The following is a 17,672-nucleotide window of genomic DNA, read 5'->3' on the forward strand; positions in this document are numbered from 1 at the left end:
AACCAATCGCACCCTGTAAGGCTGTATAGTCTAAGAGTATAATATTGTCAGTGTAAGCGAGCCATTCAAGCTGAACATGTACAAATTAAACAAATTGGGGGCAAAAACGCACCCCTTTTCCACCACTTCATGTGTGGGTATTATTCGTTTTGGCTATTAGGTGGCACTGAAGATGCCAGCTATAAGCCAAAATTATTGTCATGTGGAGGGGAGTTATAGGAGAAGGGATCTGAGAAGGAAGATATTTTGGGACATGCAATCTGAGGAGGAGCACACAGTATGTGGGTGATGTTTGGTTCTCCCCCCCGCCCATTCCAGCCCATGCTAAGGCCTATGCTTCTTCCCTCCCCTTCCAACCATCCCCTTCAAAAACACACCCACAAGGGACTCCTTTACTTCCATATGCACTTCAGACCTACAAATAGTGTGCCCATCTTGAAATGGTAAAATACTGCTGCTTTTCACAGCACTCTGACAGGCCAGGACAAAATGTAGCACTTTATTGCCATTTATATTTAATTTAACTATAAAATGTACATGTTATTGTCTTATTTTGCATTAATTTGGGGTTTTTAAAGTTTAAAAATTACATTTTTACAACACAATATTGTTATATTATGTTTTTAATAAATATGGCCACTTATCAATGCATGGTTTTGTCTTCCTCTAGATTTTTTTTTTTAACATCTCTTTATTGATTTTATTATATAAACATAACAAATGCTCAAACAAGAACAACCAAGAACATTTCCCCCCCTCCCGCCACCCAACCCCAGTCGTAGCGTGCGTAAGAGTTACCATTCGAGGGCCCTCGTCCACCTCCTCAGCATTAGAAGTGCAGCAACTTTAGTCTTTGTGGGCACCATTGTTCCCTGAACTCCCCCTTCAAGAAATCCAATATTTCACCCCAATCGGCAGCAAAGCTTCCCAACCTCCCCTCCGCTGTGTACGTGGCCCATTCTAAAGAAACAATATCCCACATTTTCCTAAGCCAGTCCTGTTCTATGGGAATCACCAGGCTTTTCCATTTTTGAGCAATAAGCCCCATTGCCGCCAGGGTGAAGACCACTTTCACTTTATGTCTCCCCAGGCTCTACTCCTCCTCACCCTTTCCTTTTTTCCCCAGCAAGATCTCGCAAGGGTCTTGGCCGCCCCCGTCTCCAATACCATGGACTGGGCACGCACAACATCGCACCAGAAGGGTCTGATATGCGGGCAATCCCACCATATATGTACCGCCGTACCCGTCTCCCCGCATCCCCTCCAACAAGCCTCAGAAGTCCCTGGGTACATAGCATGCAACCGGGCGGGGGTGTAATGCCATCCATAAATATATTTGTACCAGGCTTCCTGTAGCTGAGAAGCCCGGGCTACTTTTGGAATCGACCTCCATAGCCTCACCCAGTCGTCCCACTCCATCGTCGCCCCGACCCGTCGGTCCCACTCCTTCATGTACGGCCAGATATCCTTGGGGGTTGCACTCTCCAATAGCCTATATAGGTCCAAAATGAGACCTCTGGAGCCATCGTGGGTCATCAGAAAGCGCTCGAAGTGTGTCAGCTAACGTGTTGCTGCCTCCCTGATGTCCCTTGACAAGACCCAATGTCTAAGTTGGAAATATCTAAACCTTTCACCCTTGCCCACTTCAAAGTCCAGCTTGCATTCCTCAAAGGACTTCACTTCTTGAGCCCGAAACATATCTCTAAGGATCCTATATCCTCCGGCATTTGATTAGGCTTCGGCGGGGAACTTAACAGGGATGCCCTCTGTCTCCCTTGCTTTTCGCTATATACTTAGAACCCCTGTTGATAGCTATAAGGGAGATGGACAGAATTCGGGGAGTACCATTTGGGGGATATCAGCACAAGGTTGCGGCTTTCGCGGATGACATGACTCAGTCAGGGCATGTATGGAAGTGCTGACCAAATTCGGGGAGGTGTCGGGGCTGCGGATTAATTGGAAAAAGTCTGAATTGATGAATCTTTCTTTAGGGGAGAATGAAGCTAAGGAATTGAAGGCACTCTCCCCGTTCAAGTGGAGCCCTGGCGGGTAACAGTACTTGCGGGTCCGGGTGACCCCTTCCTCTAGATTTTTAAATCACTCTAGTTTCAGGATTGATGGGGGGACTTTGTTAGTAAATGGCACTGATAGTGGTTTTATTTTCAGAGCCCTTAAACGTACGTGCACACAGCCTCATGTGATCTGAAATGTCATGAGAGTGAGTAGGAGTAAGGGGTTGCAGTTGGGTTATTTTCTGCACAAATCGTTGAAATTCAAAGCTTTGTTACAAGTTGGTATCTACTTGTTGCATTTTCTTTCTCCAAAGCTATATTTAGAATCGGGGTGGCTGGGACGAGCAAGAACTGTCCCATACATGCCAACCATCCCGATTTAGACTCCTGTTTTTCCAATAAAAAAATAGTGCTATTTTTACTGTCTCCCGCCTAAATTATTTATAACCCCAACGCAGTCCTATGGGAAAATTACATTCTCCAGATTTCTGTGGTGAAATCTCCCTCTCAGGGGCTCCACAATGTTGGCATGTCTGCTGCCCATTTGCCAGTCACGGCTTGGTGGAGACATAAAAACACAGAGCATAGTCAGAGGCTCTCAAGCTAGCACCTTAAGACCTGCAAACACGTGTCTTTTGTTCAGTAGAGCCACGTTGCTTGAGTTTCTTATTGCAGAGCCTTTCTTTAGCGAATGAGTCATTTACGGTGTCCAGTCATAATGTCGAAACAATAATGTCGAATTACAAAAATGTCGAATCCAAAAAGTCGAAAACAAAAATGTCGAATTTTTTATTTTTTTATTTATATATTTTTTTTGGCTCTGGGGGTAAAAAAAGGGGTAAAACAAAAAAAATAAATAAAAAATGGGGTTGGGGAGGGGACCCCTCCATTTCGAAAAAAAAAAGCAACCAAAAAAAAAAAATCGACATTTTTGTTTTCGACTTTTTGTTTTCGACTTTTTGACTTTCGACATTATTGGATTCGACTTTTTGACTATAAACAGTCATTTACAACTGAAAGGCCCGAAACAACACCAGTTCAGTGTTCACTTCAAAGTCAGTTCAAGTGCGGTAACAGCTACACCTCCTTTTAAAGATTTGTGTGTCCATTATGTTGACTAGCATAACATTCAAAAAAGGTTATCTTTATGTAGATAGCCAAATGTTCTTAACATTAAGATATGCAACAAATGTGCATAGCAACATGCTGAAATTGTCTGACACAATCTCCATACCTAATTTAGTTTATTACACAACTTCTTTCAGTATGTGTCTGAAAGTGGACATAAAAGTACAGTGATGTTAAAAGGTAATGTTTCAGGCTTTTATTATTTTGCATTCTGGGACTTAGCTTTCCTTTCAGGATGAGAACATTAACACTACAGTTGTATTCTTTTAGCTTAAGATGTTTCTATAAGGATTTACATGTCAGGTTGCTCCAATTTCTGCATTCTGCAAGTAAACTGTATACAACAGTATTATTGTAGGCCTTCTAATCCAAAACTTAAAATATGTGTACCAAATAAAGTTTGTAGGTGTGTGGCCAAGTTCTCAAATTGTAGAGCGGGTTAACATTCCTCCTTCTCTGTTTAGCGAAAGTGTGTGATCCTGGACGAATAAATGTATCTCCCTCTGATATAACTGTACCCACTGGAGTCCTTTTAAGAGATTAAGTTCACACTATATGATAAAAGACACCGTAACAATTGGGTGGGTTTCATGATTTTAGGGACAAAATCCTCTTGCTCCTCTGTTAGTGCCCCCAATACCGTGACCTACTCTTGAATTATTGTTACATTGGCCCTTACACAGTACCATATCAATAGAATTGACAGGCAGATAGTCTCACCGGCCATTCAGTGCACCAGAGATAAGTGTTTACTGGGACAGGTCGTGGAAGGCCGGGGGGAACTGCAACAGTCATTGAAGTTGCTTGGGCAGTCCAGAATTCTGCCCTAAAGAAGAATGAGCAAATCTCTTTTAAATGCCTTGTTATGACATGTTATTTACTCTTGACTAGTACACCTTTGGTACAGGAATCCCTCCATTGTCTGCTCCTCAGGTAGAACATCAAAATGATTTGCAGCTCGTGATATGAGGGCATGAAAGGAGCCAATACTTGGCGGTAGGTCTGGTGGCTTACCGTCACCTGGCACTAGAGCCTTAAACTCATCTGTAGAGTGGGTGGCTGGAGAACCATCTATTGGATAGTTGTTGACGTCTCTATATGTATCTATGAGGGTGACTGGTGCCAAAAGTGGAGCCCCTGCAAGAGTCAGGAGGGTAGTGGAAGAGGCACCACGCCTTCCCTTGCAGGGAACCCATGGGTTTGTGCTGGAGAAGACAATGGTGGAGCAGGAAGCCATTGCTGGAGCTCCATTATCCACTTGCCATTAACAGCAAGTGGGACAAACATGTGGAAAAGGCTTTTCTCACATTATCTTGCAGATGTGCTGCGATTGGGAATTTTTCAGGAATAATGTCATAAACCCTGCTTTCGAATTATGTAGGTCTCAGGCAGTTGGGGCTGCAAGTTACGGTGCAGAATTGTAGGGTATAGTGTAATTGGTCGTTTAACTGTGATTGAAAACATCTTTTTAAAAAGACTTCTTATGCTCCCCATTTGTGCACCCAATATCTTTGTCCATTTAGAATTAGATCTAAAATGCATTGTTGATATGGTAAAGATCAAACCCTTACTCATAATGAAGAGCTTGGTTGTTACTGTGAAGCACTCACCGACTTGATGAGCTGCAAGGGTGCAACCAACCCTCCGTGCGTAGCTTACATCAGATCTACACTGTACTCTTTGAATTGGGGTTACTTATGGTCTGAACCTTGGATTATGCAAGGGAACGTCTCAGATACCATCAAGGTGGTTTACTGGGAATATGTGTGTTCCAAACAATTTACTGACTTCCTATTATTGGTGGCTGGTTGGTATTTTCTGTCATGTAAGATCAAGTGGGGCCGCAAACATTATTTGATGGATATAAAACTCCCATTTGCGCGCTCACTTTATATGAAATTAAAATGTAGCATTCTCCTGCTTACTCCACTCACCAATGTCTGGTACAAAACAGGAAATGTCTGGTGCCCATTTTGCACAAATATGATTAAATCTGTTCAGCATTTTATGTATATTTGTCCGGGTTATTCTAGAATAAGTGGAGGAAATCTTAGACTGTGCTTAAAGAATCATGGTATATGCACATTGTCTGAAGCAGAGGTTATATGTAGAAATTCCTCTTTTTCCCAACTTTGTGTTTGCTGTATCGGATTATTTAATTAGAGCTAGGAGCAGAAGATTCAAATTGCAAACTTTGTGATGAAATAGTTTTAATAGAGTATGATTGTTCATCTTGAAAGTACTATTCATTTTGTACCTTGATGTTTTTAAAATGTGATGAATTTGTTTATGAGTTATTTTATATTCCATACTAAGGGCTTGCCTTCTGTCTGTTTTTACTGTGATATTTTGTAATCTGCTTTTATGGTGACAAGCCAAAATAAAGTATAGTTAAACGACAGAGTCTGCAGTGTGGATAGGATGTCCATTGACACATCTCTTGAGCAGGAAAGTGGAGGAACCCGGAGGGCGAGGGCATCGGCATGAGTTCCACTGTGGAAGGTTCAGTAGGGCTTAGGTAGAGGAAGGCCTTGCTTTGGTGGAGTTGGCAGCTGCATGTCAGACACAGGAGGCACAGAATCCTCCTCATCCTCCTTGGAGGACACAACTTCCAGTACATCCAGGTCCGAATCAGCACCCTGCGGTTGTAGCTGCTCAGGAGGGGCCATGCGTGGACAAGGGACTGCAGGTGGTGCATAGGTAGCCAGTGAACACAGTGGCTTAGCACGAGTTGCAGCAAAACAAAAGAAGTGATGACTGGAAGGCTTAGAATTAATCTTAACCTCTGGCATTGTTCCAGGCAACCCTCCAGACCATCGTTCTTCACCTGTCGAGCCATTACAAAAGGGGATAGACCATATGCAAATCAGCACAAGTTGGTTTGGGAAGGTAACACAACGCAGACGGACCATTCCCGTCTAGAGCAACTCCCTTTGAGAAGGTGGAGACCATTGGCCTTTGAACAGGCGTCATAGACAATGCAGACATGCTTGGCGACGGTGTCGGTCCAGCTGGCAACAAACAGTTAATGTAGAAGATTAAGACGTAGTCGACAATTTGGTCGTCGATGAAATGGTCGACGGGACGGAACCAATGGTTTTGATCACCGATGTAGTTGTCTTAGTTGTCGACTTGGTGGTCGACGGAGTCGTCGCCGGGATGGTGGATGTTACCAAAGAGAATTTAGGCTAACTGTGGGTCATCAACGTGGTTGTCGGGAATGATGGCGTGGACTGAGGAATCGTAGTCATGGACGAGCGGTGCTTCAATGATGACGCTGTTGACAAAGGTGTGCTCAGCGCTGAACTTCGAAGAGGGAGTGTGCTTTAGATGTATGTTGTGCCTGGCAGAGGCAAAACTATGGACAGAGGCAAAGTCAGAGGCTCTAGAACCTTCATCCAACCAGGCCACTAACCTTCGGTGGCGGTTGATGCGGGGTCTTGGATGAGAACAATTGAAGGATGGTACAGTTGGTCAAGTTGTGTCTGTGTACAGACAGTAAAGACACTTTCCATGAAGATCCTCGATGTAAATGATTTTTAAGTTACATGTCGAGCAGGCCTTGAAAAAGCTTTTCTTCTTTGTGTCCATCATCACTATCCTCCATCAAACCACAGTATACACCAACATTAGAGCCTCCCTGCCCCCCCCCACTTACCCTCTCATCTCTCTCGCCAGTCACACTTGATGAGGTCACCAGACAAGACCAATCTATGAAGGCTTCATCCAAACAGGTGGACCTATGCCACGCTGAAACCTTTAAAGACACATTTGACTCCCTCGCCCCAGCCTTGGCTGAAGTCTCTGCAATCTCGCCTTTTCCACTGGGGTTTTCCCAACTGCCCTTAAGCACTCCCTTGTGGACCCTCTGCTCAAAAAAACCTCTACACCTCCTCAGAGGTACTCTACCTTTTCTCAGTTTCCCGCAGCGGCTCACTGTCTCCAGCGCCCAGGTTCTCTCTAGGCTGGACTATTGCAACAGCCTCTTCCTCAACCACCCTTCTTCAGCCCTGCGCCCTCTGCAACTCATCCAGAGCAGAACCGCAAGACTTATCATTGGCCTCAAGCCCAGGGACTGCATCTCTCCAGCGCTGAAACCCCTTCACGGCTGCATGGCTGCAAGGATCACGTTTAAGACACTCTGCATTGTTCAAATTGTTTTCTGGGGCCTGGGATCTACCTACCTGCAACACTTCCTACCTAAATGAGCCCTAAATGAACCCCCATGAGCCCTTGGCTCATCTACCTCCAACCTTCTGCGAGTGAGCTGGTTTTCCAAGCATAGATTTGGAGGGAGATCCTCCCTCTGGAATGGCCTCCCTGCCGCCCTCTGTCTTGAGCCTGATCTTCTTAAGTTCCGGAAACTCCTCAAGACCTTCCTCTTCTCCTCTTCCCTCCACCCTCCTAACATAGTTCTCTGCTCTTTCCCTCTCTCCCTCCTCTTCCCTAAAGCTTGCTGACTGGCCGCCTGGTGTACCTCAGAGTCTCACAGGTCCATGGCACCCCCCGCCCCCAGTCCTCTTTCACACTTGCCACAGGACCTTACACCCCACCCACACTCACTGCACTTAAGAAATATCCCAAGAGAGTGACTCTCTCTGCACTTACCCCAGTCTCCACCGACCGGCGCACTTGGACTACCCCTCCCTGTGACCGTCTGTGCACTTGCACGATCCGTACGCACCATACCTGAAGATTGTCTGTCTGTTCTCTGTTGTCTTCAGCCCTCAATTGCACTGGTAAAACTTCAGAATCGCTGTCAGGCCGATTTGCTTTATCTCATACTATTAAATGTATTTTACGCACTTACTCTGCCTGTGCAGACTATTATCGTCTCCGAACCTCAAGGACTCTGAGCGACTGTTGTTTTTTCCCCATGTTCCCACCTGCCTAGAGCTCTTTGAAACACTTGCCTGCATATAGGCGCTTTATAAATAAACAATACCATACCATACCATACCGTACCTATGGACTCTTGAAGGTCTTAGATGGAAGATAGGAACTTTGGAGGCAATGTAATAGGCCAAGACTTGAATGCCATAAGCGAGAAGCGATGCAGCACCAAACCAGGAGGTTTGATGGAAAAGAAATAGCAAAAATAAGACCAAAAAAAACATTGAATTTAAATAAGTGAGAGTCTCTAGGGCTCCTTACACTTAACGTGTGGTAAAAAGTCTGAAGATGGCCACCAGGGCACCTGTCTGATTGGCTATGGGCAGTATGCCTCTATTAGAGCACTAAAGTGACAAGCAGTTTGAAAATGTAACGGTAAACTGCTTTAATGTTACCAGGGATTTCCAGTGTGACGATGGGGAACATTCAATAGCATGTGAATACATGAAATATCCAATGCTAGGGAAATATGTTTTTATTTTATAACGTTTTTTTTAAGAACATAGATTATGCATGTGGGTGTTTTTCCTGATTTCTAGCAGTTAGGCAGATATTTCCACCTCATATTTGGTTTCAGCACAATGTAGGTTACTGTACATTTTATAGCAGGAAATGGCTTTCTTTAGATCTGAGTAGGCAGAGGTGAAAAGGAGAGAGAGATGAATGGAGATGGCTTGAAGCAATTTTCAGTATTAGAGGAGGTCGCTTGTTGGTTGGTAATTAACTGGCCACAGCCTGCAAAGGAGAGGTCAGCTTGTCCTATGGTCACACACGTACCTCAGATGTAGGAGGTTTGTTTATGTACAGGTACTTGAGTATTTAGGCAGAAATGTTGACCATTTTATGGATAGTCAATATCATTTCCATAATGTTGCGCCTTTCTGAACTCAAGTGGCCATTTTTGCTGTTGAGTTCTAGACACATTGCACCTGCTGTAGGCCTGAATCCTAACTCCATCTTAAAGGGAAATGCAATCATTGAGGAGAGACAAGACAAGTGCTCAGCCCTTCCCATCGAAGCTCAAGGTGCCATTCTGCTCCCTTGCTTTGAAAAACAAAAGTGGAGCTTAATTGGGCAGGTCATAAACATATTTGCTGGTCTTTTCTCTACAGTATCACTTTGATCTCAAGAAATATGCATTACTAGAATGGCTTACCTTTATGTACCATCAGCTCTGCCTTGCAGGAGACCTCCCCGGCTAGGTTCTTGGCAGTGCAGGTGTAGACACCACTGTCGTCTTCTATTGTGTTGAGGATTATGAGGGAACACTCGTTGTCATCATACACAAAGGTGTGATGGCTGCTCTCTGATATCAGTACGTGATTCTGAAATTTAAACAACCAAATATGATGTTAGAAATGTGGGGGAAAGTTGCCATAGAGATAATGGAAATGAGTGAGTGGGTAAGTTGTGTGTGTAAGTGTATGAGTGAATAAGTGACTGAGTGGGCTAGTGTAGGTTGAGTATACAAGTGTGTGGGTGACTGTGAGCGATTTTGAGTCAGAGTATCTGAATGAATTTATGAGTGTATGAATGAGTGATTGACCTAAATTCCTAGTTCGGTGTGGGTAGTCCTTTGGCCCCCTTGTTCACAGTTTGATCCTGAATTGCGAGTGACTGTGATACTGAGTCATGTGTTACTATGGCTTACTATGAAAGCATGTTTTCCTTATATGGACAGGCATAGTGGCATTGCACCAGAGTAGATAAATCCTTGTGAGAAGGGACTGAATAAAGTTGTACACATGTGACACATTTTTCAATGCTTCCAGATTCTGTGCTGACTTACTCTTCTGTTGGCATTATGGTGGCTCCTTTTATTTGTATTTTATTGTTTATATAGTGCTTTAATCCAAAGGCCTGTTGTTAGAATGTAGTGCTTAGTGATGAATGAAACGCTAAATGCTTGATGAGCAGTGCAACCAGATATAGATATATATACACACAGATATAGATATATATACATAGAATGGTAAATTGTAGTGCTTCAACCAGTATGAAGAAGTCTTAAAAGCACTTTAGGTTCTTAGAAGTCTAGAATAGCTTCACATTCTGAAAGCAGCCTCTTAGTGAGGTGTGTGTTTTGAAGTGGCTTTTCACGTATAAACATATGTAATCATGTATTATAGAAATGCACTTAGAAGCTATACTTCTTATTCAGAAGCTATACTTCTTATTCAATATACATACACGCATACATATTACATTTCGCATAGAATCATATTACTTACACATTGAACCAGCAAGACATGCAAGCAAATACATTTTTTCCCAGCATGAACAAAGCCTAAGAAATGACAATTTGCTGAAGAAACCAGGACAGTGTGCAGGTCCTTCACTCTTCACCCAGTGGCATAAAGCTGTTCTTGCTGTGCAGTGATAGCTAGATGACTAGACATTCAGAGCACCAGGCTACAATTTGATACAGCAATGATGCCATTCAGGTCATCATGTCTCTGAAGCTTTGTACAAGGAACTGATAACCAGCATCCAAACAAATTGGGCACCTTGCGAACAACTGATATGACTCTAACGAATTGTTATTGCAGCTTTGTGCTGACGGGAGGTGTCTTTGTAGAATGTTTACATACATCATGAAATGTGAGTTATGGTGTAATGCCATGTACTATTACTGTGCATTGACTGACGTACGTTAGTAATTAGGGGTTTTCCATATAGGCCTTATATAAACCCCGTGAACAATCCATTGGAGTACTGACGGATCAGATGGGACAATCTGAGAGGCTGCCAAGACAGACAACTCACAGGGGGTCTAATACTTAATTTAGAAGTTAGCACCTTATTTGCCTTAAACTGTGCTGGTCATTTTTTTATTTTCAGATAGATGATCAGATTAACCGGATTCTTCAAAGATAGTTGATGTTAAGTCATGGAAAGGGCCTTGGGCCTTTCTGAAGAGAATTGTGAGATACACACATGTGGGGATGAACACTGCTTTTTTTTGGTTTTTAAAGAGATTGTAAATGTTGATTAGTTGGAACTATATAATCAGTAGAAAGAACAATTTGAGGGCTATTTTATATGTATGCAATAAATGCCATTTTAATATAAGTTAGTCATTCCTGACTCAGGTGTTTGGAGACAATTGTGTTAAAGTATCATGCCTCAGTTCCAATTATGTCTTTCTGTTTTGCTCTTCACAATCGCTTTTTTATTGTTAAAATATATGCTATTGTGAGCATGTTGCAGGGTCAGTAAGTACATGAGGTAACACCTTACTTAACGTGGTCCAAGCGTTTTATTGTATATGCTGGTGGGTTGGAGAGAAACACAGGCTTTGAGCTCTCATGAGATGAACAACAAACCAAATTAATTTATATATTGTAGCAGAGTACATTTCGGCCTTGTATTTTCTGGGATCTAAGCAAATGGCTGTTTTCGACCCAGTCGCGTGAAAAGTGTGCTCTACCCTTAATTCTAGGCAAACTCAAAGGTTGGGTGGGGGGGTGGTGTTTCCATCCTCCCCATTATGGTCAGCATTCTTAGTCTAGCTCCTCTGGTTCCAAGGACCTTGCAAAGCCTTTATCTTTCCATTCTTTTTCCATTGTTAGTGGTAAGCAGCATGGTCAGCTTAACCGCCTGCCAATCCAACGGCGCTGAGAGAAGCAGAGAAGTTGCCCCGAGATCCAACCCCGTACTGCAGTGGAGGCCCAGAGCCCGGGAAACAGAACAACAGCAGTGACCATCCAGTCATGGAGGTGAAGAGTTGGCGGAGGCGTCCTAACATACAGACGGGCCCCAACAGCTGTCACACCCCGGTTGGCCCCTCTCACTCCCACTCACTCACCCGCGGGCCACCAATGGAGGGAGCTGGTGCTGATCGTGAGCACCCGGGACAATTCTAAAGCTGACGCAACCCCAGACCCAGTGCTTTGGGCGACCGGACGAGGTGCGCAGGAGAAAGCTTTGGGGGTGCGGCCTCGGGATCGAACACTTCATCATAGTCAACACCGGCGGCGCGTCCCTGGTGCCTGCAAGCAGGAATCCATTATCACCACCTCCCCCATATAGCTACTGAACAAGGGCCCAGCCAGGCTGCTGAATTAAATAAGGGGAATCTCTGGGGGACACATATGGGTGGTGGAAAAGGTGTCCGCCCCTTGGTGAGCAGCAGTTCCACAGCTTCTGCCTTAATGAGAAAGTACCGCGCTCTGCGGCCCTGCGCCATCCAAGTAACTCCACATCAAGATTCCGGCATACCTTAATAAGGGCAGAGAATGTTTTAAGGCAACAGTGGATGGAGATCTTCGTCTTGAATCCCTCGACCCTCCACGCTGGGAACAGCACTTCCGAGCCTCCAGACCAACAGTGGGACCTCCTCCGAACAGCATATTTGGCCTTCCGGATCCCCTCCGGGAGTACACGCCACCTCTCCCCTCGCATAGATGGGGCCTACGTTGTCCTAGGGAGCTTATTGGGGCCGCCCCGGGGCTCGACCCAGCCCTTGTTCACTGGAGCAACCCTCCCCCCACTTGATACGCATAAGGCCTCCTCAGCAATGCCCAAAGCAGAAGCGAAAGGGAAACCAACAGACATTACTGCGTTTTTATCCCCTCAAGACTCAGGGAAACCGGGGATGCAGGTGGTGTGGGCCGAGGTCCACTCGCCCCCTCCGTGCCCGTCCTCTCTGACACTGCTTTCTCCAGAGGAATCTTGAGGATCTGTTGAAGGGTCTTAAGCAATACATCAGGCATGAAATAAAGGATGAGATAAAAACCTCTAAAGACTCCCTGGCTCTATCAATCGCGGACCTGAACACTCATCTGCTGGGCTTAGAATCTTGAGTTAACGACCTTGAAAATACAGCTTATGAACAGGCACATGACTACGTAGAGCTTGCGAAGAGAATGGAGGGATTGGAGGAACACATTGAGGACATATTGCCGAAATAAGCAAATTTAGAAAATAGATTGAGAAGGAACAATGTCCACCTTCATGGGGTTCTGCGCCATTCGGCAGACCAAGAACTTGCGGCATTTGCGGCATATGTGGGTGCACTCTTCAAGTCATTGCTTGATCTTCCAGACTCAGAGGAACTTGTCCTAGACAGGACCCATCAGGTCTATTCCTCAGGCCAACAAAACAACAAAAACGTTCTCTCTCTGGTGCATTTCTACCATCAAAAATTACAAGTTACTCACCGTAGTGACTAACGTACAGTCCCCTTTCCTCCATACTGTATGGGCGTCCCTTCCTATGGACGGGAGACAGATCCTTTTTCACCAGAAAAACCTTCTTCCCCTTTAAATCTGGAGGCGCGCAGGGGTGTGGCCCTGGGAGCATGTGCTACCCTGACTCCACCCACCAGTGCCATTCCTCAGTCCCCATTGACGCGTCAACAATATTTATCATTGCCCAATGACACCAGTATTAATAGGGAGGAGGATGGTGGGATGTATGGAGGAAAGTGGACTAAGGACGCAGAGAATGTTAGTCACTACAGTGGATGGAGAGGAGACCCTCCTTAAGCAAACAAGTTATTTAGAACCGCCTGTCCGAAGGCCGCCTCTGACTTAGAGCCGGCGTCCAAACAGTAGTGCTTGCAGAAAGCTGATGGGGTGGCTCAGATAGCTGCCCTGCTTATGACCTGCCGCTGGAATGCGATGGCCATGGACTTGGCCCAGATGACATGGGCGTGCATGTTGGCTGCCAGCGGCTTGCGCTACCCCTCATATGCCTCTTTGATGGCCTCAACCCTCCACCTTGTTATGGAGGCCTTGGATGCCTGGTAACTGGCTCTGGAGCCCCCAAAGGTGACAAAAAGTGCATCCTACTTGTGGAAGCCCTTGGTCCTATTCAGATAGAATTTCAGAGTGCGTCTGACATCCAGACAATGCAAGACTCTCTGAGCCTCGTCTTTGAGGTCAGCGAAGAATGTAGGTAGGACTATTTCCTCGTTTAGCTGGAACGCGGAGGGTACCTTAGGTAGGAAAGCCGAGTGAGTCTGCAGGACTACCTTATCCCTGTGGAAAGTGGTATAGGGTTCTTAAGCCACCAGAGCCTGGATCTCGCTGACTCTGTGAGTGGATGTGAGACCTAATAGCAGATCTGTCTTGATGGTGTCCAGCCTGATGGGCGCGGACGCCATTGGCTCTAAGAGTTTGTGCGCAAGGCCGCCCAACACCACATTGAGGTCCTACACAGGGTGTGGCTTTTTGATGGGCCGGTAAAGCCTGGACAGGCCCGCCAGATGTTTCCTGACTATCGGGTTGGAAGAGGAAAAGACCTCCTCCTCCGAATTTCTGTAGGCCCCTGTGGCTGTGAGATAGGTGCGACATGTGTCCACCTGTACGCGTGAGTGGGCAAGGTGTGCCGAGAAAGAGAGCACATCGTCCAGTGTGCACGTAAAGGGGTTGATTTCCTTAGAATCTGCTGAGTGACAGAACCTGCTCCATTTACTCCTGTATTGGCTCCTAATGGCCTTGCTCCTAGCGCCCTGGATGATCTCCAGGTTAGCCCTTGATAGGTTGAGGTGCTTGAGGGTGATATGCTCAGGAACCACGCTGCAAGGGCTAGCTTCTGAGGAGTGGGTTGGAGAACCCTGCCCCCCTGATGGAACAGGAGAGGTGCTGGGCACAGCGCAAGGTGAATGGGCGGACGGTCTGAGAGGCTGAGCAATTCGGAGGGCCACGGTCTCGCCAGACACCATGGCTTTATCACTATGATGCTGAGGTGACAAGCCTCCTTTATCCTGCCGAGTACCCTGAGGATCAGGGGTGTTGGCGGAAAAGCATAGGCTGTCACGCCCTCCCATGGAATCTGCATGGCGTCGCCCAGGGAGCCGGGGCATAGCCCCTGCCAAGACACAAACTGATGGCACTTCCTGTTCCTCCAGGAGGTAAATAGATCCACCTGAGGATGGCCCCATGTGTTGAAAACCACCTGCAGTACCTGGTCGTTCGATTACCACTAGTAATTGTCCGCTCCCAGCCTGCTGAGTCTGTCCGCCTGCGAGGTGGACGGCCCTGAGGTAGATGTTGTTTTCCAAGGCCCATTCCCACATGCTGACCGCTAGGATGCACAGCGGAGGGGACCTGGTACCTCCCTGCTTGTTGACATAGTACATGTTGGGGGAGTTGTCGGTCTGGATCAGGACGATCCTGCCCTCGATGAGCGGAAGGAGGCCCTGAGGGCTAGCCAAATGGCTCTGAGCTCCAGCCAGTTGATATGCGACTCCTGTTCCTGCCGGGTCCAGACTCCATGGACGCTGTGGCTGTCCAGAGGGGCTCCTCAGCCCTCTAGGGGGGAGTCCGTAGTAATGTTGACCTGCGGAGTCGGCTGCCGGAGTGGCCTGCCCATACGCAGATTGCAGCCCTTGGCCCACCACGTGAGGTCCGAGGGGAGTTAAGGCGGTATGCTGACCAGCTCCGCTTGGGAGCCCCTCTCCTGATTCCATGGGGCTGCGAAGTGCAGCTGCAGTCTCCTCATCCGGAGCCTCGTGTGTGGCACTGCCAAGAGGACCGCTGCCAAGATACCCAGTAGGTCCTGGTACCACCAAGCCAAAGTCACTGGTCTGGTAAGGAAGTGCGTAGTGTCCCTCTTGATGGCCGTAATCTTGTCCTCAGAGGGAAATACCTTCTCGAAGCTTGTATCCTAGATAAGGCCCAGGAAGGTGAGGCTCTGTGTGGGCTGCAGCTGAGTCTTCTTGAGGTTGATGGTAAACCCCAGGTCGTGGAGGGTACACATAAGCGCGGAGGAGGTGTGGACAACCCCCCTCCGGGGATCTTGTCCTGACGAGCCAGTCGTCCAGGTACGGGTAGACATGGTGGCCCTGTGCCCTGAGGAGGGTTGCCACTGCATTCATGAGTCTGGTAAACACTCTGGGGGCTGGGTTAAGGCCAAAGGGTAGCACCTTGTACTGGAAATGACAGCCCATGATCCTGAAGAGTAGGAAGGAGCGATGGGGCTGCCAAATCGGCACGTGTAGGTAAGTGTCCTTCAGATCCAGGGAGCACATCCAATCTCCCTTGTCTAATGTCTCTGCAATGAGTGCTGGCGTAACCATCTTGAATTTTTGAAGAGGGAGTGAGAGGTTGAGGGTGGAGAGGTCCAACACAACTCTCAGGCCAGCCTGGTTCTTTTTTTGTATGGGGAAAATCCTGGAATAGAAGCCTAATCCTCTCTGGGAGGCTGGTACATCTTCCACTGCCTGGCTCTCGACGAGTGACCGGATCTCCGCCAACAGAGTTGCTGTCCCAATCTGTGGGAGGGGAGGAAGGAGGAGAGGGGGGTATAGGTAGGCGGTAATCTGTGGATACAACTGAGAGGATCCACAGGTCGGCAAAATTCAGGCGCCAAAAATGTATTTGAGAAGCTAGTCTGTCCCCCATTGGAGACACGTGGACCCGGAGGGACACGTCATGCCTTTTTGTTCTCTCAGGTTGCTGCTGAGGAGGGGGACTGGAAGGAGCCCTTGCTTCCCCCACCCCCTTTTTGTTGCTCTCGGCAAGAGGTCAGGTTGTCTTGACCTCTGTTTCTGGAATCCCCAGAACCCGCCAAACGCCCGCCCCTTATCAGAGCATTGATGCGACTGGGAGTACGCCTTGGGCATGACCATCATCAGGATAGATAAAGACTTTGCAGTTTTTACGAGCTGTTATTCTTCTTATCTAATTCCTCGTCGGTGGTAGAGTACAAGAGGTCACTACCCTCGAACGGAAGGTCCAATATGAGATCCTGGACTTTCAGGGTTAAACTTGGACGTGATTCAAAACTTCTGGGTTCGTCGCAGGCTGAAGACAAGTAGTCCTTCTTCTGTTTCCCTTTTATGGCACAGGCTCCACCCTGGTACAACTTCAACATCTGTAGTTGTAGTTGTCATATCAGTCTGTCTTCCTCGTCCCAGTACTCAGAGTTATCAAAGCTCTTCTTCGTCCCAGTACATTTGGTTATGTCAATCTTATATCTATTACAGAAGTACATGGGACAACCTCAATATAAGAGTTTATGATGGAAGTGTGGCTTAAGGAGTGAGGGGGTGTATAGGGCGCGGGTGGAGGGTGATTATACTGCGTTCTCCCAAGATGCCTCCTCATGTACAACCTTTGCTGTGTTCGAACCTGTTCACCTTCATTTATTTGTCCCTTCTCCTCCCTTCCTCCATCCTAGCATTGCTCCCGCCTCCCCTCCGTGGACCTCTCCTCCTCCTCCCACCCACCCCAGCATTTCATGTTAGCACTTGAACGTTCTGAATTGTCAAAAGGCCTAGCAGGATTGCTTGTTTTATTTGTTTTGTTCCTCACCCCTGCTCCTCCTTGACATACTCCTCCCCCCTGCCCTGCATTTCATGTCCAGCACTTGCCCATTCTGAATTGTCCAAAAGCCTAGTAGGATCGCCTGTTGTTTGCTTTTTTCACACCACTGTTCCTCCTACACCTGCTCTCCCTTCTTCTCTTTCTCTCCCATCCCCTGCAGTTCTTTTTTTTGTTATTTATTTAGTGTGCAGTTAGTCACATAAGAGTACTTTTTACATATCTTCCATCTTACATTGTCATTAACAAATTTCATTTGACATACATACAAACATGTAAAAAACACATGAACAGGACTATGTGCAAACTTACATTCTGTACAATGGTTTTGCTTTTACAAAGGAATTTGTATAAAATTCCGTTCATT

The 17,672-nt window shown here is 46.5% G+C and overlaps 1 protein-coding gene across 4 annotated transcripts in view; it reads right to left on the minus strand.

Moving 5' to 3' along the window:
• Positions 1-17,672, minus strand: part of SPEG (striated muscle enriched protein kinase) — a 2,620,794-nt gene that overhangs the window by 797,734 nt on the left and 1,805,388 nt on the right. For all 4 annotated transcript variants that reach the window (XM_069616880.1, XM_069616879.1, XM_069616881.1 and 1 more), the window contains one exon: positions 9,190-9,358. In XM_069616880.1, coding sequence (XP_069472981.1) covers positions 9,190-9,358 — 169 coding nt within the window. The remainder of the gene's footprint in view (positions 1-9,189; positions 9,359-17,672) is intronic.

This window comes from Ambystoma mexicanum, chromosome 9 (assembly GCF_040938575.1).
Source record: "Ambystoma mexicanum isolate Mex_15411 chromosome 9, UKY_AmexF1_1, whole genome shotgun sequence".
In the NCBI taxonomy this organism is placed as follows: Eukaryota; Metazoa; Chordata; class Amphibia; order Caudata; family Ambystomatidae; genus Ambystoma; species Ambystoma mexicanum.